The sequence below is a fragment of the Rhododendron vialii genome, chromosome 2a, assembly GCF_030253575.1.
Source record: "Rhododendron vialii isolate Sample 1 chromosome 2a, ASM3025357v1".
Classification (NCBI taxonomy): Eukaryota; Viridiplantae; Streptophyta; class Magnoliopsida; order Ericales; family Ericaceae; genus Rhododendron; species Rhododendron vialii.
Window position 1 is genome coordinate 24,206,205 of NC_080558.1, and position 12,490 is coordinate 24,218,694.

At 39.5% G+C, this 12,490-nt stretch overlaps 1 protein-coding gene across 3 annotated transcripts; it reads left to right on the plus strand.

Annotated features, from left to right (window-relative positions):
• Positions 1 to 6,838: 6,838 nt before the first annotated feature.
• On the plus strand, positions 6,839 to 12,186 carry LOC131315832 (uncharacterized). Of its 3 annotated transcripts, none has more exons than XM_058345035.1 (6): positions 6,839 to 6,897; positions 7,012 to 7,237; positions 8,124 to 10,515; positions 10,598 to 10,894; positions 10,985 to 11,072; positions 11,163 to 12,186. In XM_058345035.1, the coding sequence occupies exons 3-6, from the start codon at positions 9,914 to 9,916 to the stop codon at positions 11,400 to 11,402; spliced, it is 1,227 nt and encodes a 408-aa protein (XP_058201018.1). In that variant the 5' UTR covers positions 6,839 to 6,897; positions 7,012 to 7,237; positions 8,124 to 9,913; the 3' UTR covers positions 11,403 to 12,186. The 3 variants fall into 3 exon arrangements, with proteins under 3 accessions (XP_058201018.1, XP_058201019.1, XP_058201017.1); XM_058345036.1 differs by lacking the exon at positions 6,839 to 6,897 and having other exon boundaries at positions 6,905 to 7,217; positions 8,124 to 8,173; positions 8,310 to 10,515; XM_058345034.1 differs by lacking the exon at positions 6,839 to 6,897 and having other exon boundaries at positions 6,905 to 7,217.
• The last annotated feature ends 304 nt before the right edge of the window (positions 12,187 to 12,490 follow it).

Consider the following 12,490-nt stretch of genomic DNA (forward strand, 5'->3'; position numbering starts at 1 on the left):
CTTCCTTTCTGCCCAAAACGAGACAAACCCCAACGCAACTATGCTTTACGAAGTTCATGATTTCCCTTCTTCAAATAACATTGGGTGACGTTGACAGTCAACACAATCCTTTGGTCGGCCCTCCGCAGTTAGCAATCTTTGACGATCTTTACCTTTCTCTTTTCGGTCATTCTCCCTCGAGCTTCCAAATATCGTTGGCGAATCGAATTAATTGTTTTAGCGGGTCCATAACACAAGCCAGTTCTTCTAAAAGTCGCACAAAATTTTCATTCTAGGTTGGGTGATTCTATATCATGAGAAGGATTCGATTTGTCATCTCAAACGAAACGAATAAGCTACAAAACTCAAGTAGTGTCAATCAAGAATTGGAAGAATGGTAACGAGGCATCCGAAATTCAAAGAACACGTGGAATCTTCAGGACGGTTTGGCAACAATTCAAAATACCTTTTTATGACAACCCAAGAAATTTGAAATGACTGATCATAACTTTCTTATTGCTTTTCGAGTCAACAGAGTCAGTGAATAACCTTTAACAACTGAACGATGTCGATATTAAGGATAAATACAAGAAGTGAAACAAATCTCTAGTAAGTTAACTGATACAAGATCAAAAATTTGTCCAATACCGGGAAGGGTAAGACCTTCCAACAAGTTAAGGCTGAGTGTTACAGAATGAGTCATGTGCCTCCAAAGTCAAGGAACCACGACAGAGTAAAATAACACTTAAAGTAATTTCCACAATTGAATTTGTATTGAACGGTGTCAATGAATAGACATCAATAGGTATGTCACCACAAGATTGACTCCAACCATGGAAATTCGAACCAACCGAATAGGCAAGGGCAAACAAATAGATACAAAGCGGATGTGAGTTCAAATCATATGACTTCTTAGTCATGGGACCAAAATGGATGATGGCCTAAGCAGGCAATAATGGGAACAAGGTCTAAATTTTGATAATGCTAACAAATTTGTATTTCATACGGTACATAGCCAAAGGTTGGGTTCAATAGATTGATGTTGCAAATTAAATACTTATATGGAATAACGGTTACAAGCAAACGACGAAAATGGTAATTGCATCAAGGAAATCCAAACTGACCAATGAAAATTTATCTCAAGCAGGGTAATGTCAAAATAAGACCTTGAATAGGGAACGAGGAACATTTGTCAAATTTGATAGCAACAGTGTCATAAGATACTTCGCTACAAGAATTTAAATATGCCCAAGAAAAGCTAGGAAGGGATCGCATGATAATTGACTCAAATACTAAGAATTATAACAGGTCATCTACACGCTGGACTACACGGAAGAATAAATTACGATACAATTCTAACAATATTCAGCTCGGCCAATGAAAGATGGTAATAAAAGAAACAACTCTTCTAAACTCACATTTGAGATGTCACCAATCATCATGGATACAAACAATCCCTGTCCAAATCAGACCAAATCTCGATATAAGCAATTTAAAGAGGTCAAAGACAACACTTCAATATGGAATGATTAACCTCTAATCTCGGCAAATATGATCTATCGAGATTTCTCAACACGCGTGGACCAAGATTTCTTATTTCTATCCCAAACATGGATAAGAATAGGATTCTCAATGAGTGAAATGCTTCCAAATCAAAAGTATTGTAGAGAACGAGTAGAACAACTAGGAATAAATGATACCTCAAACAAGTGACGCTTCTAAGAGTTAGAGAATAGGGGGGGGGGGGGGGTGGTAGTTTAGCGGCGGAACTGCATCTGTTGTTGTTTCGACGTATGTGTTTCCTGCTGCATTGAGCTCGACTCACCATGTACTCCCAATCCCCGAGGACAATTCCTTGCCATGTGGCCACGTTCATCGCAAGTATAACAAGATCCCCCACGCCGTGGACATTGAGAACGAATATGGCCAAACTGACGACATCGATAACACATAGTCTGACACTTGAGAAGAGCTCTTGGAGTCCCGATATAAAGAGGTGGCTTAAAGCCCTGCTGGTCCTGAGTAAAGTGATTTGATACTCTAGGTTTCTTCCTTTTTGAACCCTCAACACTCTCTGAAGATGATCTGGTGCTAACGACTCGATGCCTAGTTTCTCCCACATTCACACCACCTTGCGCACCTTCCAGAATGTCAACACTCTTCGCACACTCAACGATCTCAGGAAACATCGCTTCATCCCTGGTACATTGGCTCGCTTCATTCTCCCCGTTGCACTACAGCCCTGGTGCTCACGATCCCCGGTCTCACCACACCTATCTCCACGTCTCGAAGACATCCTACTATGGAAGCATAACAAATGAAATCATCAACATTAGCCACCTAATTATGTGCTACAACTCTCCAACCTATCCAACCGAAGTCAACAACTTTGCGCCACTCTATTGTGATATATATATGCAATGTCACATCGACATACTGACTCTTCATGCAAGCACACATGTGATTTTTGTAAAAAGATGCATCGATTTTTTTGAACCCATGAGACCAAAAGTCTCCCCACGGTCTCGAGGTGTTCTAAACTTATGCTTTGATACCAAGTTGTCACGCCCTCGATTTTCAACATAATAAAGTAATACATTTCAATAAAAGAGAAACCTCGCATATCATATACGTTACCCAAATGAGTTTCCCACCTGTTTAATTTACAAACAAGTCCTTAAGTTTAGATAATTACAACTTTAGTCAAAAGAAAATTCAGTAATAATTAGTTACAAAACCACCTTTAACAAAATGAGATCTTCACAAAGATGACGAAATAACCAGTGAAGTCAGCTTCCAAAAGTCTTTTACTGTCAAGCACACAATGCATGCAATAATTTGCCCGGCATCAGAACCTGAAAAGAAAGATTTGGTTGAGCTACACTAGCCCAGTAGAAAATTCTAAACTCAAGCTATATGTAATTTGAATGAACCATGCACCGAGAATGGATGAGTACTGACAGATACGCCTATACCACAAATGACTACCAACAAGCTGCGAATTATCGCCTAAGAGTCCTAGACTTCAGATCAATGTCACTATCCGTTTACTTCTTTAACTAGTTACGTTATTAAACTCACGTCATCCCACATTTGTCTATACTCAAATCAAAATATCTTATTATTCTTCATATGGTAGTACAATCTTTCTCGTGTCCACATTGATCTTCATTAAATCCCTTAATTGCAAAACCTTTCTTTTCCTTTAATCCGGTATTTCCCATCAAATAATCACTAGGGTCACCTCGGGTCTAGTTCCCTCGAGCGCAGGGTCACCCCGAGTCTTTTCCCTCAATAACAATAATCAGGTGGGGTCACCTTGGGTCTAGTTCCCTCGAGCGCAGGGTCACCCCAAGTCTTTTCCTCCAATAATATGAATCAGTTGGGTCACCTCGGGTCTAGTTCCCTCGAGCGCAGGGTCACCCCGAGTCTTTTCCCTCAATAACGACCACTTGGGTCACCTTTCACACTTTTCACAATCGACATCATTTCATAATCAATTTCATCATCCCTTTAACGGTTATACCACTGAAATTTAATTAATCATTACGTGATTCCACAATTGGACACATTTATGCCTCCTCTTTGTTTACATACCCGCATCTTACATGACGTACTAGGCCCATACATAAAATCCTACAATACTCTGTCCATTAGTTATTCACTTTCATTCTGCTTCCCATTTTCACAAACATCCATTCATTCAATTGAATCCAAAGACCATTTAATCAATCACATGGTAATATAAGACCAACAATCTACCATATCGCATATACTCAAATACACACGTCCTCACCGTACCCCTATGTACATTTCCCGTACCTTCGCACACCACATATCAACCCACGACTAGACTCTACGATGCCCGATTATCTAGTTTCTATACTCGGAGTCCGTAAAAGAACGTACTAAAGGAATCTAAGAATTTTATGAGTCGAGAGAGAGAACGGATTGCACTACTACTCGTCGAATCCCTAGACATGTTCGCTCTAGTCCATTGAATGCCACTCTAAGTCAGAAACGAGTAATACTCGCCAAAACACTTGGAAGGATGCGTAAACAATCCCATTGAAGTCAATGAAAAGCTTCGACATGCGAGTTGAAAGATATATGGAAGCAGCTGAAAGATACTGCAGCAGCTCAAGAAAGCAGCTGAAAGCAGCTCAAACTCCTAATCTCCTACCGGTAGGCAGGCAAGTCCTACCGGTAGAACTTGAAAACAAAAGGGCCAACATCTGAACAAAGCCGCTTGACCTACCGGTAGGTAAAAAGTTCCTACCGGTAGAACCACTTGACCTACCGGTAGGTGAGAAGTTCCTACCGGTAGAAATTGGGAACAGAAAGGTCAACAGTTGAACGAAACAATTTTTGTACTTGACCTACCGGTAGGTAAGGAATTCCTACCGGTAGAAATTGAATTCGTTGAGCAGCTTTTGAGCTGCTGCTGTACGTTTGAGCTGGTTACGAAGGAATTTCTCAATCGTTCTACCGGTAGGTGAAGAGTTCCTACCGGTAGGGAATCGATTTTCTGGTAAATTAACAACGTTCTACCGGTAGAAAGGACGGGCCTACCGGTAGGAATTCAAGAAAAACAGACAATTCTGACAGCAACTACAAATTTTCAATCCAAACTTAAACACGACATTACAAGCACGATTCATGCACCAAATCACTCATAAAACATATAAAGAGAGGTAGAATTCCCTACCTCAAGTGATTCGATCGAAACCCAAGCGATTGATCAAGCCCTAGACTCCGAAAACTTCAAAATCAACCGAATCTCCTCCTCCGAGCGAAACCCACGAAATTTCAAGCTCAACAACGTGAATGGATGAAGGTTTGGAGGTTATTTACCATGGGTTTTGAGTCCGGGTTGGAGAGGGAGAGAGAGAGGGTGTGTGCCGAGAGAGAGGGAGAGCCGAGAGGGAGGGGAAAGAGAGAGAGAGACAACCGAGAGCAAAAATGAAAAGGGGAAAAAAATGTTCCCTGGAAATAATTGAGGTTGGGGAAATGATCCCATGCCCTCACACCACACACTCACACATGCACCTCTCATCCATTTATCTTTATATCCTTCCACAAATACGCCATTCCATATATCCACACCGTTTATCTCGACAAGCCGTACAATTATATAAAAAAAAAATATAGGCCTAAAATACGGGTCTTTACATTAGTCCTCTGACGTTCACAAATTTCTACACAACATGCTTCCTTTCCCCCAATTCAAGCTTTAGCATATCGTTCATATTCAACAATTTACCACTACAACCAATTTGCCTTTTGGCGACAAGGATTGGCAACATAACAACAAATGCGTCGCCGTTGGGTATGTATCGGCGACACACTTGGATGTCGCTAATAGTTTTCACATTTGGCGACAAGGATTGGCGACACAACAAAAAGTGCATCGCCGTTGGGTATGTATCGGCTACACACTTTGATGTCGGCGAAAGTCTTCACATTCGGCGACGCAAATCGCGTCGGCGAAGGGAAAATTCGGCGACACATTTTGATGTCGGCAAAAGGCTTCACATTCGGCGATGCAAGTTGTGTCGCCGAAAGACCAATTTTTTGGCGCAATGTTTGCCGCGCTCAAATTTCTTTTGGCGCTAAGCCGAAATGTTCAGCAACAACCTTACTACGTCGCCAAAAGTCTTCACAATGTCTAATTTTATTATATGTCATTCATATTTTAATAAACTTCAATACGATTATTTAGCGGATCTCAATAAGACAAAACCATTTTAACAATCGAGACCATTGATTTTATTGTGCTTATTGATAAAATTATTATCGTAAAAATTTGACTGAATCGGGTTTAGAAAGCTCCTTGCATTGGTATGCAATTTGGTTTTTGGATGATAGTTATCGTCTGATCAAATGTGTAGCGATACCCGATCAACTTCATTCTTGGTAAGATTGATGAACTCCATAATATGTAAAATATAGACAGTTCAGATCGCAAAATAAAGTCTCTGATAGGGGGTCGGGTCTTGCAATTTAATATTTTAATGACCAAGATGCATCAAATGTTGTTCGATCAGGCGGTTGCTGATATTCGATGATCTCCAATTTTGGTGACAACGATGGAATCCGCGAGATGTGAATTGCTAACGGTTCAGATCGACCGCTGTAAAAATTGAGTTGGTAAGGACCTTTAAATTCTATATATTCAATGTAATTGTTAACAAATTAAGTATTGTACTATACTTAAATGTACGTTAGTCATTCGACGGTGGCATAATTAGAATGATCCAGACCGTTGATTTTGTTTTTCTTGTTGTTTATACCATTCTTGTAGAAAAATTTCTCGATCGGGTTTAGAAAGCTTCTTTATCGAGACATAATTTGATTAAAAAAATGGGTTTTTCTATCTGATCAAGTGTGTAGCGATACCTGATTTATTTCGTTGTTGGTACGAATGATATACTCCATAATATGTAGAAGATGGATGGTTTGATCAAAAAAATAAGACTCATGTGGGGTCGAGTATTGCAATCTAATAGTCTAATGTCTCGGGATGCACCAAAGATTGTCTGATCAGGTAGTGACTGATATCCGATGATCCTCGATTTTGGTGATAATGATGGAATTAGTAAGACGCAAAATCCTAATGGTTCAGATCAACCATTATTAAAATATAATTGGCTGATCAAGTTTAGAATTTGTCTGTACTGTGTGATAGGAGAGTGCTTAATTATTTTGTAGTAGTATCAATGAACAGAACTGGTTTTATTTTACTATTTTATTTCAAAACGACATAGTATCCCAAATCTACTGTACTTGTTTTTTTTAGTTTTATTCCGAGTTCGGATAAAGAAAGAATATGAAGGCAAGGCAACGCCTCTTATTCTTTCTCCTTCATTCACTCTGAGATGATGCAGCCACTCCGTCGTCTGTAGATCTCGGTGCCAGGTCTCTCTCTCTCTCTCTCTCTCTCTCTCTCTCTCTCTCTCTCTCTTCTTCCTTCCTTCCTAATTCTCTCTACGAAGAACATCGATCGATTTTTAGTTTACTTTTTAGATGAAGAATTAGGGCAAAATTTTGGGGCTTTGCACGGCAGCGGGTGGTCGTCGATGCGCCGTTTAACTAGGAGACACGACGGGTTGGATTCCTTGACCTTTTGCCGCCGTGCATGGGTCTAGTGCGTTGATTTTAGATTCAGACCTTTGACAGGAACTTCAATACTCTCTCTCTCGCTCCTGATTCTCTCTGCGCGAAGAAGACCCCTTTGTGTATAACTTTTTGCTGATAGGTTGTGTATAACTTTGTGCTGATAGGTTGTGTTTTCTCCTTGTTTTGGCAAAGGCCTTTTGTAATCCTTGTTTGAGCTTTATAAATCTTCAGTTACCAAAAGAAAGGGGTAGCTAGGCTTTTGGTTTTTTTGGATTAATTTTTACTAAAAGGTGGAAGAAAGGGTAGGGTTGTGGGCTTTCTGTATTTTTTAACTAAAAGGTGGGAAAAAAGGATAGGGTTGTGGGTTTTATGTATTTTTAACTAAAAGGTGGAAGAAAGGAGTAGGGTTTTGGTTATATTCAAAAGAGTTGGTATGTTTTGCCCAAAAATAGGGTCGTATCAGTTTGTGGCTTTTTCCAAATTCTAACATTACCTATTTCTTTAAGTTCTGGCTTTTACCTAATTTCGAACCGAATTTAGAGTTGAGCTTTTTATGAACTTGGTTTTTGTCTGGTGTGCTTTTGCAGTTTCAGTTGCTATTCATGCTTTTGCAATTTTGTTTCAGTTGCTATTCATGTTGATGAGCATAGCTTGCTTCTGTGACTTGGTTTTTGACTGATTTTGAACCACATTATGAGCTTCGTTTGTGACTTGTCTTTGAACTTATCAGACCTTAGCTTCATTTTCTGGATTGCACTATAGCGAAACTGAATCACAGCTTAGAAAAACAGCAACAATAATCTCTTGAACCACATCATGAAATTTGCAGTTGAATGCCTTGTTAAATGTCCGTTCTTTGAATCTGCAGTTAGGATTTCGTATTTGTAGTGCAGTAGTCCTATTAATCTGCTATCGGAATGACTAATTTCAGGTTTTGAATTCTATCTTTTGGAATGTGGTATGCATTATCTGCATTTACTGAATCTGTTTTTTTTTTTTTTGTTGGCCTTTGTAATGCCTTGCAGATTGGCCGAAATTGAAGAAAACATTTTCGACCAAATCTTTTGTGAAGAAGGTACGGTATTCTTAGTGTATAGTAACATTGGATTTTGGTTCTCCCCTTTTCACTCTCACACTTAATTGTTCTCTTTTATTTTTCTAAAGTTTAAACTGACATCGAATAACATGCCCTAAACATTTTATGTGACTAGAAATGGACAAAAGCTGGATGCTTCTCTCTGATAGATTTTGTCCAGCCTATGTTGATGGGGTGGACTCGTTTATTGAATTTGCAAAGGCACATTTGAGTGGGGAGGTGGAGATAAAGTGCCCATGTACTAATTGTCATAACTACTATAAGAATAATTATGATACTGTGAGAACTCATTTGCTTATACGGGGGATGATGGTGTCTTATACAACCTGGTTATTACATGGTGAACTTCCTGAACCCGATGAGCAAGATGATAGCGAGGATGAATACAATAAGGATAGAGGTGATGAATATGAGCAATTGATAGAAGACCACTATAAGGGGACATACATGGGTGGTGATACCATAGAGAGGGAGGATGTGAGAGACTTTGAAAATTTATTAGAGGCTGCCCAACGTAGCTTGTACCCAGGTTGCAAAAAGTCAGATACCTTATTAGCCTTTGTCATTGAGATGTTACAAGTGAAGGTAGAAAGTGGGTGGAGCAATCGATCTTTCAACAAGAATTTGGCGAAAATAAGCCGATTCTTACCTGAAGGGCATGTAGTTCCAAAGTCAATTAATGAGTGCAAGAAGCTATTACGTGATTTGGGCTTGGGATATGAGTTCATCCACGCATGCCCAATGGATTGTGTGTTATTTTGGAAGGAAAAGGCTCACTTAAAAAAATGTCCGAAGTGTCATAGTTCTAGGTACAAGGTCGATGATGGCAAGGGTAAGAAGATCCCTCAAAAGATACTTCGTTATTTTCCATTGACTCCTAGGTTGCAAAGATTGTATATGACTTCGGAGATAGCCAAAGACATGAGATGGCATAATGATAAGCGTGTGGATGATGAACAAATGAGGCATCCGGCTGACACCCCCTAGTGGAAGGAATTTGATCGAATATATCCTGAGTTTTCCATGGAGACCCGCAATGTTAGACTTGGACTAGCTACTGATGGGTTCAATCCTTTTGGAACCATGAGCGCATCGTACAGCATGTGGCCTGTGATAATGACACCTTATAACCTACCACCATGGAGATGTATGAAGGATCCATTTTTAATGATGTCCTTACTTATTCCCGGTCCGAATCAACCGGGGACAAATATTGACGTCTATTTGAGGCCCTTGGTTGACGAATTGAATGACTTGTGGAATAATGGTGTCATGACTTATGATGCCTCAGCTGGAGTAGCCTTCCTAATGCATGCTTCTTTAATGTGGACTATACATGACTTACCCGCGTACGGTGATATATCTGGGTGGAGAACAAAAGGCTATTTGTCTTGTCCCACTTGCAACGATAGTCCTATATCGCAAAGGTTAATTGACAAGATTGGGTGGGTGGGTCATCGATCTTACTTGCCTGGGAACCACACTTGGAGGAAGGACAAGAAGTTTAATGGTTTTCCAGAGTATGGCAAGAAATCCTTGGAGTTACCGGTTGAAAAGGTAATGTCTCAGTAGGATAGGTTGCAACCAGTCGAGTTCGGAAAGGATACTAGGGGTAGGAAAAGATCTCGTCTTCGTACCGAATTGAATTGGACAAAAAAAGGCATATTTTGGGAGCTACCATACTTTCCGAGCTTGCTGATCCGACACAACTTTGATGTCATGCATATAGAGAAAAATATATGTGAAAGTGTCTATGGGACGATGTTGTCTATAGATGGAAAGAACAAGGACACATACAAAGCGCGAGAGGATTTGAAACAAAGGGGAATAAGGCCTGAACTACATCTACAAACTACTGAAAATGGATCAATTTTGAAACCTCGGGCGTCATACACGTTGGATCCGCATCAAGTAGATGGTTTTTACGAATTTTTGAAGTCAATTAGTTACCCAGATGGCTATGCAGCAAACATATCAAGGTGTGTGACTTCAAAGAATGGCAGGTTATCCGGCATGAAAAGCCATGATTGTCACGTCCTCCTTCAACGTCTTCTTCCTATTGGCATGCGTGGTTTTGTGAGTAAGGAGATATGTACAACATTGTTTGAGTTGGGAAATTTTTTCCAAGAACTTTGCTCGAAGACATTAAGGCGAAGTGATATGGAAAAATGGGAGGAACGAGTGGTACTAATACTTTGCAAGCTAGAGAAGATTTTTCCTCCGGCTTTCTTTGATGTGATGGTTCATTTGACTGTTCATTTGTCGCGTGAGGCCATGGTTGCTGGACCAGTTCAATATCGCTGGATGTACCCAATTGAAAGGTAAATGTTACCACAATATGCTAGAATAAGTAATTTTGTTTATTTATATAGTATATATGATGGTGATTTTGCTTGGTTGAAGGTTTCTGGGTAAACTAAAAAAGTATGTCACCAATAAAGCACGGCCAGAAGGATCAATTGCTGAGGCTTACATTGTCCAAGAGTGCCTTACTTTTTGTTCAATGTACTTGAGAAATGGGAGTAACAAACCTGAACGAAATAGAGATGGTGTTGATCGTGGCTTTGAGATGGAGATATTCAACCAGCATGTCCGTCTCTTCTCACCCATCGTAAGGGGTCTCGAACCTTCCCAAAACGAACTAGAAATTGCTCATTGGTTTGTGCTATACAATTGCCCTGAGGTGGAGCCATATCTAGAGTATGTGGTCTATTTTATTTATGCTTATGCTTAACTTGTTTAATTGAAGTTTACTACTTAAAGTTAATTGAATTTTACGATATTAAATAGGGAACACGAGAATATTATACAAAATCCACAAGGATGTGATATAACTCAGATCCAGCGAAAGGAATTTCCAATTTGGTTCAAAAAACGCGTAAGTATCATAGAGTTTAGAGTCGTTAAACATTAATAAGTTTCAATTACTGTTAACTTAGATGATTGACTTGTGTGTCTTCATGTGTAGATGAATGATTTAAGAACCGAAGGATCACAAGAGGCAACCGATGAACTATGGTCATTAGCAAACGGTCCAGGTTCCATAATTGATTTTTATTCTGGCTGCATTTGCAATGGTGTCCGATTCCATACCAGAGATCGTGAAAGTCGTCGCAAGTGTCAAAATAGTGGGATAGTTGTGGAAGGGGAGGAGAGAGGAAAGAATATGAACTATTACGGCTACTTGAATAAAATATGGGAATTATGATACGCAAATGGTGGTAGAGTAGTTCTATTTCAATGTGAATGGTACAATACTGGTCATAAAAGTAGAATATACACCGATGAATATGTCACCAGCATTGATATTACGAGGCTTTGGTACAAAGATGATCCATTTGTCCTTCCAAGCAATGTGAAGCAAGTCTTTTATGTTAATGACACCACCAAAGGAAAAAATTGGCGAGTGGTAGAACTGGTTCGACATCGAGGTGTATGGGATGTACCGGAGCAAGATGAGTTGCCTCATGATCCATTTCAACAAGATGAAACCGAAGACGGAGGTGTCGAAATCATCACTGAAGATTTTGAAGTTCAGCACGATAGGGATAATGTTAATCCTGAGATTAGTCCTGGTGATGAACTCATTGCTGCGCAAGTTGATGACCAGGATAATGAGGATGACACTGTGGCAGAATACATGGATGAAGAAAATGATGATTTGAGTAGACAAAATGATCTAGATGCAGATTCTGATGCAGATTCTGATGCAGATCCTGATTTAGATGCTGATGTTGATTATGATATCTAGAGTTTGATAATATGTATTTTTTGATAGAGATGGTGTTATCTTGCTAATGAATTTCTAGATTATAATAGTAGTTAGTGGATTTTGACCTTTTTTTGATAGAGATGGTGATATCTTGTTAATGAAGTTCTAGATTCTGACAATAGTTATTGGATTTCGACCTTTATATTTCATGGTATCGTGTTATGTTTCATACAATGTATTCATTTCATTTTGTTCTTCATGGTTTATATACTTGAAATTTTTTTTCAGCAAAATGTTTATCAAGCTGGGATACTTGAACAAAGAGGGTGACAGCCCCAATGGAGTAACCTCAGCTCTGCCAACTGAACCTACAGCTAATCATGCTGAAGACATGTCTATGATGGTTGCCCAACCTTCAGAGCTCCCTACCTCACCTACCAATGAGACCAACCAGCATTTTAGCCTGTCTAATGTCGGGGACAGCATAGGTGAGAAATTATTTATCATGTCGATATTTATTTGTGAAACTAATTTTATAAGTGCTGAAACTCATAATAAGTACATAGAGCATCTATAAGTGCTGA